We start from the raw sequence: 20,773 nt of genomic DNA on the forward strand, positions 1-20,773 counted from the left end.
CTAAACCTTCCTACCAGCCATGACTCCCTTTATAGGGGCGGAGCAGCCGTTGAGACCAGCACTCCCTTGTAAAACCGCGGTAAAATGCTGCAAATCTGTGTTTTTGGAATTTTTTTTGACCAAAAAAATTATTTTTTTGGTAAAAAAACAAAAAATGCTAAAAACCGCAAATGCTGAAAAAATAAGGAAAAGTCTGTTAAACTCGGCAAAACGCAGCTAAACGCTAATGCAAGAATGCTAAAAAAAAGCTGAAAGACGTGACTTTACACAGCTAATGTTTCCAGCGTTATCAAAACGTCCCGTGTGCATGAGGACTTTTGGTAAAAAAGCACTTAAAAAAAAAAGCTAAAAACCGCAAACGCAGGAAAACGCCTCTAAACTCTAACGCTAAAAAAAGATGAAACACTCAGGTTTTTAACGTGACTTTACACAGCTAATGTTACCAGCATTATCAAACCGTCCCGTGTGCATGAGGACTTAAAGTTCACTTTAAAAAAAAAACACACTATGCTGTCTCATATAAGTAAAGCAACATAATGTGCTAAACCTTCCTACCAGCCATGACTCCCTATATAGGGGCGGAGCAGCCGGTGAGACCAGCACCCCCTTGTAAAAGATGCGGTAAAACGCTGCAAACCGGTGTGTTTTTAGACTTTTTTTGACCCCAAAAAATTACTTTTTTGGTAAAAAAAACCCACAAAAAATGCTAAAAACTGCAAACGTGGAAAAAATCAGGAAAATGCTGCTAAACGCGGCAAAATGTAGCTAGACGCTAATGCTAAAATGCTAAAAAAAAAGCTGAAAGACGTGACTTTACACAGCTAACGTTTCCAGCGTTACCAAAATGCCCAGTGTGCATGAGGACTTTTGGTAAAAAAAAAAAATGCAAATGTGGGAAAACGCAGCAAAACGCCTCTAAACGCTAATGCAAAAACGCTAACAAAAGCTGAAACACTCACGTTTTTTAACGTCACTTTACAAAGCTAACATTACCATCGTTATCAAAATACTATGCTGTCTCCTATAGGTAAAGCAACATAATGTGCTAAACCTTCCTACCAGCCATGACTCCCTTTATAGGGACAGAGCAGCCGTTGAGACCAGCACCCCCTTGTAAAACCGTGGTAAAACGCTGCAAATCTGTGTTTTTGGAGTTTTTTTTTACCAAAAAAATATTTTTTTGGTAAAAAAACAAAAAATGCTAAAAACTGCAAAGGCGAAAAAAATCGGGGAAACTCCGCTAAACTCGGCAAAAGCTAAACGCTATTGCAAAAACGCTAAAAAAAAAGCTGAAAGACGTGACTTTACACAGCTAACGTTACCAGCATTATCAAAACGTCCCATGTGCATGAGGTCTTTTGGTGTAAAAAAAAAAAACTAAAAAATGCATATGTGGGAAAACGCAGCAAAACGCCTCTAAACGCTAATGCAAAAACGCTAAAAAAAGCTGAAACACTCACGTTTTTAACGTGACTTTACACAGCTAACGTTACCATCGTTATCAAAACGTCCCATGTGCATGAGGGATTAAAGTTCACTTTAAAAAAAAACACACTATGCTGTCTCCTATAGGTAAAACAACATAATGTGCTAAACCTTCCTACCAGCCATGACTCCCTTTCAGTTTATAGGGGCGGAGCAGCCCTTGAGACCAGCACCCCCTTTTGAAAAAAGTGGTAAAACGCTGCAAACCGGTGTTTTTGGACTTTTTTGACCCCCCAATTTTTTTTTTTGCTAAAAAAACACACAAAATGCTAAAAACCCCAAACGCAGAAAAAAATCGGGAAAACGCAGCTAAACTCGGCAAAACGCAGCTAAACACTAATGCTAAAAAAAGCTGAAAAACGTGACTTTACACAGCTAATGTTACCAGCGTTATCAATACTTTCTGTGTGCATGAGGACTTTTGGTAAAAAAAAAAAAAGCTAAAAAAACGCAAACGCGGGAAACACCGCTGAATGCGGCAAAACGCCTCTAAACGCTAATGCCAAAAACGCTAAAAAAAAGCTGAAACACTCATGTTTTTAACGTGACTTTACACAGCTAAAGTTACCAGCGTTATCAAAACGACCTGTGTGCATGAGGACTTTTGGTAATAAAAACTCTAAAAAAAGCTAGAAAATGCGTCAAAACGCCTCTAAACGCTAATGCAAAAATACTAAAGCAGCCGTTGAGATCAGCACCCCTTGTACCAAGGGAAGGAGCACCATAATGTTCTTTCAGACCGCCCATGCTCAGCATGTACTCTCTTCTGTCGCAGCCGCTGAGCTCATCATAGATGACAGGAGAGAGATCACAGGTGCAGCCCAAGAGAACAGGACGGCACTCCCTCCCGCAGCACTGGTAGGCGCTGGTATAATTTGCGGCAAACAACTTTGCCCTGCACAGTGCCAACACAAAGATAAGGCAATGGGGGAAATTTACTAACATTGGACCATGAAAAGTCTGGTACAGCTCTGCCTAGAAACCAATCAGCTTCCAGGTTTTATTACCAAAGCCTAATTTAATAGGCTGAAGTTAGAAGCTGATTGGCTCCCACGCGCAGCCGCACCAAATTCTGAGTGTTCCAGTTTTAGTAAATCTCCCATAATTTGGTTTCTTTGCTATGGAGTCTATTCATAAAACTGCGTCGCGGTGGCGTGCGCTGATAAAAAAAATACTGCTGGTGCATCGGCACCGTTCTTTCCATGGGATCAGCAGCTTTCAGGCTTCAAGTACCTGGTGATCCTTTAACTGCCTCAGCATCCTTAGCTGGGTTCACATTAATGCGGTGCGGTCAATCGCATGTGATTCACACAGGAACCGCACTGTTTTCCTGCGCAAATGACATGCAATTTGTGTGCGGTGCGATGGGAGCCATAGATTTTGTACGGCTCAAATCGCACCGCACCTGCACCAAAAAGGTGCAGGACCCTCTTTTGGGTCCACACTGGAATTGGATCGCATAGATATTCACACCTATGCGATTCGATTCTGCACATCGCACTGCGTTTTGCGGACTGATTTCGGGGTGTTGTTAACTTAACATACACATCCGCAGCGGTTTGCATGAGTGGGGATGCGATTCTGATGCAGTGCGGAATTCGCACAGAAAACGCTAATTCTACACCGCATCAGTGTGAACCCGGGCTAATTGTATCACAAGCCTGTCGGGTTCCTTTTACTCTAGAGGCTATTAGGGACAATTTTATAAATAGCAAAAAAAATATCCTATATTACAGCATTTGTAAAGTAAACAAGTAATATATGGCAGCTTACCAGTCCCTAGATGTGGGGTGGCTGCATTACTTTTCATTTTTTAGGGCTTTTTCACTTTATTTTCACCTGCCAGGAACACACGTCCTATCCTAGGCTGACAATGGTCCTTCACTGTACTGCATTTATAGAGGAAGAGTTTTGTTACCCTAGAACTGAGCTACAAAACCAAGATTTCTGGCAGGATCAATAGTTTTGGTTTTTTTCTGCACTAATCAGACACAAGAAAGTGTTTTTAATGGGATATTTGACACACCATAAGGAACCAGATAGGAGAAGGCCATTGTTAGGGTTTGCATTCACTTTAAATAAAAAAAAAAATCCTCAAAAATATATTATTATTATAGGTACTTGTATAGCGCCATCAATTTACGCCGTGCTTACATATATATTGTACATTCACATCAGTCCCTAACCCTCAAGGGGCGTACAATCTAAGGTCCCTAACTCACATTCATACATACACATACTAAGGCCAATTTAGACAGGAGCCAATTCACCTACCAGCATGTCTTTGGAGTGTGGGAGGAAACCGGAGTACCCGGAGGAAACCCACGCAGGCACAGGGAGAACATATAAACTCCAGGCAGGTGGTGCCATGGTTGGGATTCGAACCCACGACCCTAGTACTGCCAGGCGGAAGTGCCCATAATCCCCATATATGCATACATTTTATATAATTCCATAACTTTTTTAGTTCCCATTACATTCCTCTCAGTAGCATCAATATATTTAGCAACAGTATTTAGTTTTCAAAAAATTCATGTTTATTAAATTCTTATAAATGAAAAATAATTGGCCCACGCATTTTTTCATGGGTATTCACATGCATATTATTGCTGCTGGATACTCTGCACAGTTGTTGGAGTTCCTGCAAGGCGGCAGCAGTTACCGGCCTCTCCTAAATAGTCCTTTACTTGCCGGTAGCCGAAGACCATAATACATGAGCTGATGGAATAGTAAATAGAAGACAGAATCCCATATGAAGCGGAGAGCATGGTGCCCCCATAGTCATCTTTCATCACCCCAGACACAATCAGCAGCCAAACCACGTCACTCGAAATCCAGCAGATGACATAGAGAGATAGAAGAGACAGCAATATCTTTGTGGCCTGGGCTGTATGCTTGTTCCAGCCACGGCTGAAAGTCATCGAATCCCTCACTTGTCTTCGGTGTCTACAGATGAGGTCGATGGTAAATCCATTCAGTAGAATGACAAGGGCGATGAGCAAAAAGTCCACACTCACCGTGGCGTAAGTCAGAATCCTCACCATTCTGTTTTGTGATGGCCCAATGCAGTTGGTGCTTGTCATCATGGAGTTGCTCTTGTTAAGAACACCTGTTGATTCCTTGTAGAGGAGATAAGGGATATGGTAGGTGATGCTGATGACCCAGCAGCTGGCGAGTGACCAGTTGACATACTGGACTTGATGGTGATGGATGAACTTCCACCACCGGTGGCCAGGCCTCCTTATTTTGAGGAGGTGAAGGAAGCTCAAGTTCTCCACTGACCAAATGCTGATCAGGCGCAGAGTGTGATAAAAATAAAGCAGAATCTTACAGCCCAGGGGACTGAAAACCTTGGCATTGAAGAAAAGGAGCAGTCCGGGGATCTCCTTGTAAAAACACAACAAGAGGTTGACCACTGCCATGTTTACAATGATTCTGTCCAAAGGCTGGAAGACTCTGTTTTTGACGGCATTGCTAACAAAAGCAAAAATAAGGACCAAGTTTGCCACGGTGCCAACAAGAGCAGAAAAATAAATAATAAGAGAGACAATATCTGGACCACTTAATAGCATAGTTTGTAAGCTCCTCTATCTCTTTGCCTTGGCTAGTCTCCTCTGGTCCACCGTACATCTCCGGCAGTAGTACTCCTAATGAACGCCACGCTCATGCTTTTGATTAAATAATGTTGCCCTTCGATAGCTGGATTCCTTTTAAGGTCTCCTCCAGTGAGAACAGAAGGTGTGATTTCTTTATCAGAATTGCCATGGTAGCATTTATTTCCACTGTGATAGCTAGAACATCCTGCAGAGCAGTTAAGCTACTCCGATCTTGTGTGTACTGATGTTGTAACATGTCCATAGAGGAACATCAATAGCATACTACACCCAATGCCAATAAAGACAAAGAACTGAAGTCCTTATGCACCAGCAAGACTTATTACAGCAAATACCAATTGTAAAAAAATTATAGTATCAAAAAACAACACATAGCTACCCACCACCTGTTAAAATATGAGAAATTGGTCAGCAGGTACCCCCACATATACATACTATATCAGTAAAACACTTTATGGAGAAACATTCTAGATGTTATCTGCCATGCATAATAGGGTATGTTTGTCTAATAATCGCCACCCAAATTCCTGGTTAGCCCTATTCCATAAATTCTGCTCATGAAGTCTTAGTAGATAGCTCTTTCTACAAATATACATAGAGCCTGCTGTGCAAGCACCTTCAGATAGGCAACCTGGTGGTCAGCTTAAGGAGCTTACAGAGCTGGCCGACAACACTGCTGCTCCTTCAGCTGGTAATTGGTCTACCTATCAATCCTATCAGATAGGAGGTTTAATAGTTGACTGAAGTAGCTTGCATGGCTGGCTGACAATGCTGCTGTTCCTTCAGCTGGCTGTTGGGCTGTCTATCATTCCTATCAGATAGGCATCCTAATGGTCAACCATTGGAGCTTGTATGGCTGGCTGGCAAAGCTGCTCTTCCTTCAGCTGGCTGTTGGGCTGTCTATCAATCCTATCAGATAGGCATCCTAATGGTCAACCATTGGAGCTTGTATGGCTGTCTGGCCAAGCTGCTGTTCCTTCAGTTGGCTGTTGGGCTGTCTATCAATCCTATCAGATAGGCATCCTAATGGTCAACCATTGGAGCTTGCACGGCTGGCTGGCAATGCTGCTGCTCCTTCAGCTGGCCATTGGGCTGTCTATCAATCTTATCAGATAGGCATCCTAATGGTCAACCATTGGAGCTTGCATGGCTGGCTGGCAAAGCTGCTGCTCCTTCAGTTGGCTGTTGGGCTGTCTATCAATCCTATGAGATAGGCATCCTAATGGTCAACCATTGGAGCTTGCATGGCTGGCTGGCAAAGCTGCTGCTCCTTCAGCTGGCCATTTGGCTGTCTATCAATCTTATCAGGTAGGCATCCTAATGGTTAACTATTGGAGCTTGCATGGCTGGCTGGCAAAGCTGCTGCTCCTTCAGTTGGCTGTTGGGCTGTCTATCAATCTTATGAGAAATGGCATCCTAATGGTTAACCATTGGAGCTTGCATGGCTGGCTGGCAAAGCTGCTGCTCCTTCAGTTGGCTGTTGGGCTGTCTATCAATCCTCTCAGAAAGGCAGCCTAATTGTCAACTGAAGGAACTTGCATTGCTAGCCAATAATGCTGTTACTTTCTTCAGTTGACTGTTGAGCTCTCTATTTATCCTGTCAGATAAGCAACCTAATGGTCAACTGAAGGTGTTAGTGCGGTTGGACTTCTGCTCCTTCAAGTGGCCCCAGGGCTGCCTATCAATCCAATCAGATAGACAACCTAATGATCCACTGAAGTAGCTTGCTCAGTTGGCTGGCATTGCTGCTGTTCCTTCAGTTGGCTGCTGGGCTACCTAACAATCCTCTCAGATTGGCAGCCTAATCAATGGAAGGAGCTTGGTACAGCTGGCTGACTTTGCTGCTGCTAATTGTGAGTCAGTGGCTAAAGCCTGCCATAGACAGATGCACCCAAGTTGGTCGATCGATCAACTTGGGTACAACCAGCCTGTCGGATTTTGCACATGTTATCTCAGCAGGGACGGCAGCCCATGAGCCCCCTTGCCTGGAGAACACAACGACTCCGCGGGAGGGATTTCCCCCTCAACACTGACTGTGCTGATGGGGGAATCGCTCCATCTATGGCCGACTTTAGAGTATCAGTCTACAATAGAGTGATGTTACTGGAAGAATCTCCCTGTAAGAACCTTTGCAACAAATTCACAAAAATTATTTGCTTGTGCACAGAAAGCTTTTAACCTTCTAAACCCAGGGGGACATTTGAAGGGATTTTCAGGTCCCAGAGCCCCCCTGCTCAAACAAATTCTTCAAGAGTCATTTGGGAAAATGCCCCTTACATTGGTGGTCAGTGAGAAGAATGCCCCCCTACAGTGGTGGTCAGAATGCCACCCCTACAGACAACTAAAATCGTTCATTGGTGTCATGCTGCCGGTTCTGCCAATTGGCATTGGCCTTGGAACTATGCAGGCACCAACAGTTGGGAGGTCAACCAGTCACAGCTCAAGGAACCCCTGGCAAACCTTGGAGGAACCCTAGGATTCCACAGAACTCTGGTTGAGAATGGCTGGCAAGAGTTCCCTTTACACAACAAAGGTAAGTAAGACATAAATTCATAGCTGCTTATATGAAGTCCAAAAATGCCTTCCTTGATCAGAACATAATTACACATCACTGACAGAAATAAAGTTTTATTCTTTAATTCAGTAATGGATTTTCTGGGTATACATTAAAGTGGTTGTAAAGGCAGAAGGTTTATTTACCTTCATGTATTCTATGCATGAAGGAAAAAAAAAACCTTCTGTATACAGCAGCCAAGGCCAGTGCTAGACTATTTTGTGCCCTAGGCAAGACCAGCTACTTACCTCCCCCCCCCCAAAAAAAAACCCCTTCACCTGTAGTTCTACTTCACCCCTCCTAGCACACATCCTTTTTCCCCTCAAACTTTCCACCCTATCACAATTCTCCACTTCTAGCATAAATCCCCCTAAATCCCTCTTCCTAGCACAACCCCCTCCAAATTACCCTCCCCAGCACAAATCCTTTCTTCCCACATAAATCCTCCCTCCTAGCACAACCCCTTCCAATTCCCCTCCTAGCATAATTCCCCCCAATCCCCCCTCCTAACTCAAATCCCCCCTATCCCCATTTCCTGGCACAAATCCAGCCCCCATCCCCTCTCCTAGCACAAATTTCCCGCCAAATTCCCCCTCTTATCACAACTCTCCCCAATCTTCCCTCCTAGCACAACTCCCCCCCCCCCCCTTCCCAATCCTGTCTCCTAGCACAAATTCCCCCAATCCTCCCTACTACTACAAATTCTCCTCAATCCCCCTCCTAAATCAAATACGCCCTCCTAACACATATCCCCCCCATCCCCTCTCTAACACAAATCCACTCAATCCCCTCTTCTAGCACAAATTCCCACCCAATTCCCCTTCCTAACAAAGAAAAAACCCAAAGCCCCCCCCATCACAAATTCCCCCTTCCCCATCCCCTTTCCTAACACAACCCCCCCCCACCTCCTTTCCTAATACAAATTCCCCCCTATCCCCCCACCTAGCACAAATCCCCCTAATCCACCTCTCCAAGCACAAATCCTCTTCCTTCATTACTCCCACCCAGGACAAAGTCCCCCAAATCCCTCCTCTCAAACTTACAGCCGGAAAAACAGGTAGAGGTGCAGTCTGTGCTCTCAGTCCTGTCAGTGGAGGGAGCATGTGCCCACTCTTGTATGACAGAACTCAGGCAGGAGCATCTAGTCGGAGGCAGGACCACATTGCCTCTGGCCACACTGACCATTTGGAAACTCGGGCACTGCCCGAGGGCCCAGGGTCAGTAGGGGGCCCCATGAGATGCCCCTGGTACCTTTTTCATAGACTTTTTTGAGTTTGGGGAAGGACACAGGGGCCCCATTATCCCCTATTGCCCGGGGGCCCCATGAGTTGTCAGTCCGCCCCTGCCTCTGGGTAAACGACCTCGAAGTGGTCCCCCTTTTTTCTCCTTGGTAAATCCTTTTCGGATTCTTTGGAGCTAAGCTACCTGTCATTTTTTTGGTTCTCCTCACGCAGCATCATCCCGTTTGCTTCTTTGTGCGGACCGCTGCGGGTTCGCCATCGATGGGCCCCTCCAGGAGACGTTTGGGTGGCTTCTCTTATCTCTTTTTCTCTGCACTTTACCACCATCTTTGCCATGAGAGGCCTATGAATATTTCCTACTGCATCATGGAAATCAATACTTTTTGGTGGTCCTCATGTACTTTCCTTGCCCCTACATGGGGCTATGCATCATGACTCTTTGAGCACCTCTGTGGAAGAGACGACGGCTAGTCTCGAAATGCGTCAGTGCAACACTTGCATGACCGATCTTCCACTATCAGTCTTACGTTACACATCCTTTGACAGTTACCGCCACAATTAATGTATTTCAACTTGATATGTCTTTTTTAATATTGTATAAAATAAAACTGAGTTTTAACGGCTGATACATTAGTCTATTAACTTACAAACCTGTGCCTTTAAAGTCACACCAAGTAGAGGACTTTTCCCCTTTTTTCTATATTTCCAGGGATGATGGCACCATTTGTACTGTATCCCCCCTTCTTTTATCTAGTCGGAGGCAGCGTCATTTTTCACCTGAATAGGCAGTGACAGTGTCTTTTTAAGGATCTTCAGAAAAGCTGTATTGTACACAGGGGTGGGCTGACAACTCATGGGGCCCCCGGGCAATAGGGGATCATGGGGCCCCTGTGTCCTTGCCCAAACTCAAAAAAGCCTATGAAAAAGGTACCAGGGGCATCTCATGGGGCCCCCAACTGACCCCGTGCCCTCGGGCAGTGCCCGAGTTTCCAAATGGTCAGTCCACCCCTGATTGTACAGTATCTGTCACACAACTTACAGGCTTGCCCACAGTACATAGAGCTCACTAATGAACTCATCTCTATGTCACTCTGCTCTCCCCCCCCAGCAGCATGATCCTTGCACTGCAGCACACCCAGCGGGCTGCTTCTTCCTCCCTCTCTCTGAGCTCTGCTGTGCAATGAACTTCAAAACGGTGATCTCAAGTCAAATTTAGGTACTTACACTTCTTGCATAAAAAAATAAATAAAATTATATATATATATATATATATGATATATCTGTTCTTCTGCTCCGTGACGAAACGCGTAGGGAAGAGCTTGATTGATGTGACGTCATTACGTTTCCCAGCGAGCTACTGCGCATGTGCCGAGTGGCTGGGTTCGTTTTTCACTGTGATTCCTGTATGCTGTTAACGCTGGTGTCGGCTGGGACACCTTTTGAGATAAGATGCAATGATTGCATAATAAAGGAAGCTGTTTTTTAATAATACTGCACCATGAAGTTCTTTTATTTCTTCCGAGTGTCTGGCATTTCCCCTCTTGAATACGATTAGGGTGATCTTTTTGGAGAAGTGGATTTCCTTGATGGTATTTGATTCTAGAGCATTTGCTCCATTTGAAATTGGTCTGCTTGGATCTGGGTTCTGCAGAATATTACTCCCTGAAAACACATCCATGAATGGTCTATTACTCTACTAATACCACCGCTCCCAGAGCAATATATGCTTCAGTTTTTTATAGCTCTGGTGAGTTTATTTAGTATTTTTGGTGGTGGATTGTCACATTTATATTTTTTGTGCACGTTTTTTGGTTCTGTATTACACATCTCAAATTCTGGACTGTTTGTTTGGACATTTTTTTATATATAAAAAATTCTTTATATGTATCTATAAATATTATTTACATGGATAATATTTTATATATTTTTTTGTTTACAGATATATTTTAATATTTATTTAGCGCAATTATATATTTTTTGTGTTATTTGTTACACTTTATTTATTTATGGTGGATTTTGCAGCTAATATATCAATTAGTGACCCATACATATATATTTTTTTTTCTCTTTCCTTCCATAGGCGCCATTATATTTATTTACTTTTATATATATATATATTATATATACATATATATATATATATATATATATATATATAAAATGATGTATTAATTATTACAGAACTCCATTAATGTATGCTTTTAAAGCCTAAAAAATAGGATGAAATATGTAAATGCCCTAAAAAACCATGGATGGGTAGATGTATGTAATGTATACATACTATATGCTCTCGCTGGGGGAGGAGGCAAGCCTCTCCTTAGACACAAACTCCTCCATCCACATTGGTGCGGTGTGTAGCCAGGCACTGGAGAGCCTGAGAATACCCAGCTGGCTGACACATTAAGATAAAGCCCAATCTATAGTATTTGTACACATGGGAGGTGAGGTGTGTAAACACGGCCCCATTCATTAGCTGGAGGCACAGTATAAGGACACACTTATGAGCCATTACCAGTACACTTTCAACTGTCATTCTTGTCATTAGCGACGTCAATGTGCGGCATTCTGCTTTCTCCAGTTAATCTAGTATAGTAACATAAAAAGGAATTTCACTCTTCCTTTTCCAGCAAAGCCATCTTTACTGGAGATCTGACGCTTGCGCAGTCATGCAGCAGCATGTCTGAACCTAGCAGAGACCCCATGACATGCTTGCACAGGTGCCACATCTCACAAACAGCTTTTTGAAAGTGTTACTAAACCCAGGACCCTGCATTCACTATATCTGGTCTTCCAGGACCCTGCATTCACTATATCTGGTCTTCCAGGACCCTGCATTCACTATATCTGGTCTTCCAGGACCCTGCATTCACTATATCTGGTCTCCTAGGACCCTGCATTCACTATATCTGATCTTCCAGGACCCTGCATTCACTATATCTGGTCTCCTAGGACCCTGCATTCACTATATCTGGTCTTCCAGGACCCTGCATTCACTATATCTGGTCTCCCTAGACCCTGCATTCCCTATATCTGGTCTCCCCGGACCCTGCATTCACTATATCTGGTCTCCCTAGACCCTGCATTCACTATATCTGGTCTCCCCAGACCCTGCATTCACTATATCCTATCTCCTAGGACCCTGCATTCACTATATCAGATCTCCCTTAGGATCGTGCATTCACTATATCCTATCTCCCCGGACCCTGCATTCACTATATCTGGTCTCCCAGGACCCTGCATTCACTATATCTGGTCTTCCCGGACCCTGCATTCACTATATGCTATCTCCCCGGACCCTGCATTCACTATATCTGGTCTCCCCGGACCCTGCATTCACTATATCCTATCTCCCAGGACCCTGCATTCACTATATCCGATCTCCTAGGATCCTGCATTCACTATATCCGGTCTCCCAGGACTCTACATTCACTATATCCAGGTCTCCCAGGACCCTGCATTCACTATATCAGATCTCCTAGGACCCTGCATTCACTATATCTGGTCTCCCCGGACCCTGCATTCACTATATCCGGTCTCCCAGGACTCTACATTCACTATATCCAGGTCTCCCAGGACCCTGCATTCACTATATCAGATCTCCTAGGACCCTGAATTCACTATATCTGGTCTCCCCGGACCCTGCATTCACTATATCCGGTCTCCCTGGACCCTGCACCCACTATATACGGTCTCCCAGGACCCAGCATTCACTATATGCAGTCTCCCTGGACCCTGCACTCACTATACCTGGACTCCCAGGACCCTGCATTCACTATATCTGGTCTCCCCAGACCCTGCATTCAATATATCTGGTCTCCCCGGACCCTACATTCACTATATCTGGTCTCCCTGGACCCTGCATTCACTATATCTGGTCTCCCCGGACCTTGTATTCACTATATCCGGTCTCCTCGGACCCTGCATTCACTATATATGGTCTCCCCGGACCCTGCATTCACTATATCCGGTCTCCCCGGACCCTGCATTCACTATATCCGGTCTCCCAGGACCCTGCATTCACTATATCCGGTCTCCCCGGACCCTGCATTCACTATATCCGGTCTCCCCGGACCCTGCATTCACTATAACTGGTCTCCCACAGTACACACAAAATGGAAGTGCAACTATCTTAGTAAATACAAACTGCCAATTACCTTTTCTCATCAGCAGTTAGAGCAGTCTTGTGACTTCTATCAGTGTTCAGCTGAGCACTGATTAACACTTGTAGGAGGAGTTTTCATTTTGCTTTAGGAGGATGCAGAACCCCTGACCTGGAGAGTGCTGATTGGCCCTGTACTGATCACATGCACTCTCCCAAGAAAAAAAAAACCTCTCTAGCAATACACAGCAAACTGAGCATGTGCAGAGTGACTCCACACAATATACTTCTTATCAGGAGATAAAGAGGGAGACACTGGAAGAAGGAGAGGATCAGAGAAGACAGGATTTTTACACAAGGCAGAAGATTAACGCCTTAGGTTCCACAGTGAGTATAACAAGCATGCTTTACTGCATATACAGACTGATTGTACTGTTGTGGGTTTAGTAACACTTGAATGCTATTCCACACATCAGGCAGGCTGTGAGATTATCTTTACCTAGACCAAGCAACATACATAAATGAGTAAAGTTCTGCTTTATAAAATACAGAAGAGCTTTGGAGCCATACATTTATACATTTGTAAAATTAAATTCTGGCTTTTAAAGTCAGAATTCTGAGATTAACAAACAGAATTCTAACTTTTAAAGTTGGAACGATTTTGTGATTGAAAGTCAGAATTCTCAATTTCAAAGTCAAAATTGTGAGTTTAAAAGTCAGGAATCTTAGATGAAAATTAAACACAACCCAGGATTTTAATACGATTTTGAAACTCAGAAATGTGATTTTTAATCTCAGAACTCTGTCTATTAAACTCAAAATTCTGACTTTGACTTTTAAACTCAAAATATTTAACACTCAGAATTCTGAATAATAATCTCAGAATTGTGACTGTGAAACTCAGAATTTGGACAGGGGCAGACAGGCGCATAGCATGAAACTCATGGGCCCGGATGCAAATGTGGACCTGGGGGTCCCTTCGGTGGGCTTGTATGTAGAAGCATAAACTCAGAGGGCCCGGTTTGGGCTCCTTCAAAATTTACTGGCCCCTCTCCCCACTCTCCATCCAGAAACAACTGCTGCAGTAGCCAGTGAAAGAGGAGGGGGAACCAGCAATGCTGCAGGGGAGGGGGCCTAGGCAAAAAGAAGGAGAACTGGATAGGAAGGTTGGCATTTACTGGAACTAGTCCTGTTTCCTCCTGCAGCAGCTGAATGCTGCATGAGGTAGAAGAGGAGAAGCAAGCAGTCAGCTGCTGCAGGAGGAACAGAGATCGGTTCCAGTAACCCCTGTTTCTGTCCAGGTTCCAAAATATCTAATGTAACAAGCAGACCGCACGGGCCTCCTGGAGCATTGACAGCAGGGGCGGACTGACAACTCATGGGGCCCCCGGGCAATAGGGGATCATGGGGCCCCTGTGTCCTTGCCAAAACTCAATAAAGCCTATGAAAAAGGTACAAGGGGGTACAATCTCATGGGGCCCCATACTGACCCCGGGCCCTCGGGCAGTGCCCAAGTTTCCAAATGGTCAGTCCACCCCTGATTGATAGGGTTGTCATCGCAACCCTTCAAGCTACAGCAATGGGTGCAGATGTGGGAAAGGCAGGGGCGGACTGACAACTCATGGGGCCCCCGGGCAATAAGGGATCATGGGGCCCCTGTGTCCTTGCCCAAACTCAAAAAAGCCTATGAAAAAGGTACCAGGGGCATCTCATGGGGCCCCCTACTGACCCCGGGCCCTCGGGCCGTGCCCGAGTTTCCAAATGGTCAGTCTGCCCCTGGGGAAAGGTTAGCATCTAATAACAGCTACAGTCCAGGAGGTCAGAAGTAAAGTCAGTGTGCAGCCATCTTCCTCCTCACCCCCCCCCCCCCACAATATCTATGGATTATGGCCCAATCAAACACTGCTGGATAACAAATAACAAAACAAGACTTTATCTACTAAAAAATAGGCATCAGCAGACCAAGTCAGTTCACCCAATGTTAAGATATTGAACATTTTATGAAGCATGCTGACTGTAAATTAGTATTTATTTCCTATGATCACTGGCCCCATCTAGTGGCCATAATGCTGTTTTTTCCTGATTCACTCTAGATATGTGTACAGTATAGATATGTGATTCTGCACTCTGTGTATGAATGAATAACATTTGACCTGGAGAGAAAATAGCCTGGTAACATTAAGGCCTCATAGGCACAGAACATATGTACAGGCGTGCCTCGGTTTACGAACAAATTTTCGGTTTACAAATGAAAATCCACTGAAAATAATGCCTCAGTTTACAAATTTTTTTCGCAATAGGAGGCGTTTATAGCGCCGGCCCTGTGCCTTTAAAACACACTTTATAAAGAGTTTTGAACAGATAAGACTTTAAGTTTTTTTCTGATTTCTGACCTCCGGAACGAATTAATTGGTTTTCAGTACATTTACATATTTTTTTTTAATCATGTCCCTGTACAGTATTTATGCCTTTAAAGTGCATTTTATAAAGAGTTTTTAACAGATAAGACTTTTTTTTCTGATTTTCTGACCTCCAGAACGGATTAATTGGTTTTCAATGCATTTACGAATTCATTTTTAATCATGTCCCTGTACAGTATTTATGCCTTTAAAGTGCACTTTATAAAAAGTTTTGAACAGATAAGACTTTTTTTTAACTTTTTTTCTGATTTTCTGACCTCCGGAATGGATTAATTGGTTTTCAGTGCATTTACAAATAGTTTTTTATTTATGTCCCTGTACAGTATTTATGCCTTTAAAGTGCACTTTATAAAGAGTTTTGAAGAGATACGACTCTTTTTTACTTTTTCTGACCTCCGGAACGGGTTAATTGGTTTTCAATGCATTCATAAATTTTTTTTTTTAATCATGTCCCTGTACAGTATTGATGTCTGTAAAGTACACTTTATAAAGAGTTTTGAACAGATAGGACTTTTTTTTTACTTTTTTCTGACCTCCGGAATGGATTCATTGGTTTTCAATGCATTCCTATGGGAAACCACATTTCAATTTATGAATTTTTCGCAATGCAAAACATCCCGCAGAATGCATTCAATTCGTAAACTGAGGTATGGCTGTACATGCATTTTTCACAGGTTATAGGCTGTTGTGTCACATCATCTCCGCCTGGGCAATGTCACTGGGCTGGAACGTAAGGATTGCTTTTAAATGATAAAAGGTGATGTGTATCTGAAGATGACACTGTTGCTGAGTGCTGTGAATGTATTCATGCAGGCATGAAAGCTGCCAAAAGGTCTAATTATTAAGTATAGAGACAATTAGAATTCACTTGGCTTATGCAGGCCATAGACGGGTCGAAAACCGGCGGTTTTTTTTTAACAAAAAAATGAAAAATCGGTCGTTCAATAGGCCGACATTACCACCAACGGTAAAAAAAAAACGGCTGATTTTCGTCCCGTCTACGGCCGGCATTTAATTACTTCTGTCCCTGCAGAGAGCTCCGATATTATATTTGACATGAAAAAGTATTGCGGTTGCAGCAATCTATCTATTTGTATCCATTTCGGATACAGATGTTTTTAGTCGGATACAAATAGATACATTGTTGCAACCGCAATACTTTTTCATGTCAAATATAATAGCGGACTGGAATTCTTCTTCTTCCTCTTCCTCTTCCTCTTCTTCCTCTTCTTCTTCCTTCTTCTTCCTCTTTCTCTTCTTCTTCCTCTTCCTCTTCCTCCTCTTCTTCTTCTTCCTCTTTCTCTTCTTTCTCTTCCTCTTCTTCCTCTTCCTCTTCTTCTTCTTCCTTCTTCTTCGTCTTCTTCTTCTTCCTCTTCCTCTTCTTCTTCTTCCTCTTCTTCTTCTTCCTCTTCTCTCTTCTTCTTATTCTTCTTTTTCTTGCAGGTCACGGGTCATGCGCAGATTTTTTATCGGTAAAAAGATTGGCCAATTTGCAACAATGTATCTATTTGTATCCATTTCGGATACAGATTTTTTTTAGTCAGATACAAATAGATACATTGATGCAACCGCAATACTTTTTCATGTCAAATATAATAGCGGACTGGAATTCTTCTTCTTCTTCTTCTTCTTCTTCTTCTTCTTCTTCTTCCTCTTCCTCTTCTTCTTTTTCTTCTTCTTCTTCCTCTTCCTCTTCTTCTTCTTCCTCTTCCTCTTCCTCTTCTTCTCCTTCTCCTTCTCCTTCTCCTTCTTCCTCTTCCTCTTCTTCTTCTTCTTCCTCTTCTTCTTCTCCTTCCTCTTCATCTTTCTTCTTCTTCCTCTTCCTCTTTCTTCTTCTTCTTTTCTTCTTCTTCTTTTTTTTGCAGGTCACGGCTCATGCGCAGATTTTTTATCGGTAAAAAGATCGGCCGATTTGCCCATCATTGCCGCAAAAATCGCCCGATCAGCAAAATCGGCAGATTTTTTTCCAACTTTACCGATTAAAAAAATGTGCCAAAATCCAGATAAACGGCTGACCAATTAACCCATTAACGGTGTGAAAATCGGCCGATTTTGTTTCGGCCGAAAAATCAGCCGATTTTCGCCCCATCTATGGCCTGCCTTAGACCAGAGCAAGCAAAGTCCTGAGCAGGGGCGGACTGACAACTCATGGGGCCCCCGGGCAATAGGCGATCATGGGGCCCCTGTGTCCTTGCCCAAACTCAAAAAACCCTATGAAAAAGGTATCAGGGGCATCTCATGGGGCCCCCTACTGACCTCGGGCCCTTGGGCAGTGCCCGAGTTTCCAAATGGTCAGTCTGCCCCTGGTCCTGAGTGTCGGTGCTGTGCACTGAGAACCAGCACTAAGGAATGATGAGATTTTAACTGAATAATGCTGAAAAACACATCGGCACGAGTATATGTGATACCTGTAAGGATAGGCGGGCACAAACAAACAAGCATTCATGGACAATGGAAAACATTGCAATGCTGATCTGATCGTGATTTCTGCTGGGGAACTATATTTGCTGCGTTCTCATTCCTTCTCACTCCTAATGCTGTTGGTTTTCTGCTACAAACCATTAGAGAATAATGTTATAATTCGTTTAACCCCTCGCCCTCCTGACAGGGGCAGACTGACCATTTGGAAATGCGGGCACTGCCCGAGGGCCCGGGATCAGTAGGGGGCCCCATGAGATGCCCCTGGTACCTTTTTCATAGGCTTTTTTGAGTTTGGGCAAGGACACAGGGGCCCCATGATCCCCTATTGCCCTGGGGCCCCATGAGTTGTCATTCCCCCCCTGCCTTCTGAGGATTCCCCCCCCCCCTTCCTGACCAGGACATTTTTTGCGTTATGTCGCTGCGTTACTTTAACTGACAATTGGGCGGTCATGCAACACTGCACCCAAATGAAATTTACGTCCTTTTTTCCCCACAAATAGAGTTTTCTTTAGGTGGTATTTGGTTGTTTGTGTGCTATAAACAAAAAAGGACCGACAATTTTGAGAAAAAAACTATATTTTTTACTATTAACCGCCTGCCAACCACGCTATAGCCGAACGACAGCTACAGCACGGTTGTCCGGTTCTGGGAGGGCGTCATATGACGTCCTCCCAGAACGTGCCCTCCCGCGCGCCCCCGGCGATTTCCATGATCGCTGTGCCCTACGGACACAGCTGATCGTGTGATGTAACAGGCCAATCACAGCGGCCTTATACCACGTGATCGGCTGTGTCCAATGACACAGCAGATCAACGGTAAATGCAGTTGCTGGTTATCAGCTGCACTTTCCTCACACTGTCACAGTGTGAGGAAAGTACTGCTGATCACCGCCAATTGTCAGAGGAATGATCGGCACCGATCATTAGGGCACTGATGATCAGTGCCCAGCAGTGCCACCCACCAGTGCTGCCCACCTGTGTCCACAAGTTCCCAGCACTGCTACCCTCCTGTGCCCAGCAGGGCCACTCACCTGTGCCCAATAGTGCCTAGTAGTGCCACCCACCTGTGCCATTGATCAGTGCCCAGCAGTGCCCCCCATCAGTGCCACCCATCAGTGGCCATCAGTGCTGCTGGGCAGTGCCACCAGCCAGTGATGTCAGTCAGTGCCACCCATCACTGCCCATCAGTGCCACCTATGAGTGCCCATCAGTGCCACCTATCAGTGCCCATCGTTGCTGCATATCAGTGCAGCATCATTAGTGCCGCCTCATCAGTGCCAGCTCATCAATGCTGCCTATCAGTGCCCATCAGTGCTGCCTATCCGTGCCACCTCATCAGTGCCCATCAGTGCCGTCTATCAGTGCCCATCAGTGCAGCCTCATCAACATGCATCAGTGAAGGAGAAGAATGACCTTTTTTTTGCTTTTTTTGTTTATAGCGCAACAAATAAAACACCAGCAGCGAGTAAATACCACCAAAAGAAAGCTCTATTTGTGTGAAAAAATGTTAAAACATTTCATATGAGTACAGTGTGGCATGACCGCACAATTGTCATTCAAAGTGCAACAGCGCTGAAAGTTGAAAATTGGCCTGGACTGGAAGGGGGTATAAGTGACCTGTAGGCGAGGGGTTAAACATGTCCAGTAAAAAAATTTTAAAAATCAAATTTCATCATAAATTTAGGCCAAAATATATTCTGCTCCATGTCTTTGCTACATAAAAAAAAAAAACAATACGTGTAAATTAATTGGTTTACGTGAAATTTATTGCGTTTACAAATGGCGGTATAGATGCTGAAAATTTTTTTTTTCTTTACTAGTAATCAGCAACTTATATCGGGAATCCGGAGGGCATTCTGACATTGGGGGGAACTGACTTGGTGTCACTGACATCCCCAGTGACACCAGTACAGTGATAAGTGCTAATAAAAAGCACTGACACTGTACAAATGGCACTGGGCAGGGAAGGGTTAACATGTGGGGCGATCAAAGGGTTAACTGTGTGCTGTGTGTGTGTTTTACTGTAAGCACACTGCTATGCAGAGCAATACAAAGCAGCATGCATGAACTAACAGGGGAGAGATCTGTATTGTTTATGGTGATCATCGGAGATACTTGGCGATCACCAGATGCCGAGACCCGGTGATTGACAGACGAGGCCGCGAAGGGCGGTGAGGGTAGGATGCACCATGATTTTGCGCACCCGTGCCATCTTGTATCAGTATTTCTGCTATAGGGTGGTGTGGAAGTGGCTTTATAACGGGCAATATTATTATTATTATTTTTGTTAACTGCAGTATATCAAGTTCCCACTAGAGGGTAGTATATTACAATCGTTATACAGTGTCATTATTAGTATACAGGATTTATATAGCACCAACAGTTTGCTCAGCGCTGTACAATATAAAAGGCAGACAATACAGCAACAATACAGTTCAATACAAGAGGGATAGGAGGGCCCTGATCCTGGGAGCTTACAGTCTAAATATAAATAGTCTAAATATAAATATAAATAAATATAAATAGTATAACTATGCAGATAATAGTGAGAAGGGGCTAAAGCAGGGGTCTTCAGAGTTTCGAAACAAATGGTCAGTTTACTATCCTTCAGATTTTAGAGGGGCCGGAATGTGGCCAGTGGGAGTAGAACATGTCCTGGTGTCAGAGGGAGTGAAGAATGTCTCATAATTGCTGTCAGTGAGAGGGATACTACCCCATTATTGTTGTCAGTGGAAGGAATAGTACCCCATTACTGGTGTCCGTGGAATGAATAATACCCCATTTCTGGTGTCAGTGGGAATAGTACCCCATTACTGGAGTCATTGGAGGAACAGTACCCCATTACTGGTGTCAGTGGGAGGAATTGCACCCCATTACTGGTGTTATTGGGAGGAATAGTACCCCATTACTGGTGTCAGTGTGATGAATAGTATTTCATTA

General features: G+C 44.0%; 1 protein-coding gene across 1 annotated transcript; it reads right to left on the reverse strand.

The window, feature by feature from the left end:
• Positions 1–4,059: 4,059 nt before the first annotated feature.
• LOC149451018 (olfactory receptor class A-like protein 1) lies at positions 4,060–5,057 on the reverse strand. The gene has a single exon (XM_089691163.1). The coding sequence runs from the start codon at positions 5,055–5,057 to the stop codon at positions 4,089–4,091; it is 969 nt and encodes a 322-aa protein (XP_089547289.1). The 3' UTR covers positions 4,060–4,088.
• Between the last annotated feature and the right edge of the window lie 15,716 nt (positions 5,058–20,773).

This window comes from Staurois parvus, unplaced genomic scaffold, assembly GCF_062004578.1.
Source record: "Staurois parvus isolate SC_StPar_1 unplaced genomic scaffold, SC_StPar_1.0 ptg000552l, whole genome shotgun sequence".
NCBI lineage: Eukaryota > Metazoa > Chordata > Amphibia > Anura > Ranidae > Staurois > Staurois parvus.

What these genes read in the sequence shown, in the direction of transcription:
- LOC149451018 (XM_089691163.1), bottom strand. Translation starts at nt 5,057, where the DNA reads ATGCTATTAAGTGGTCCAGATATTGTCTCTCTTATTATTTATTTTTCT.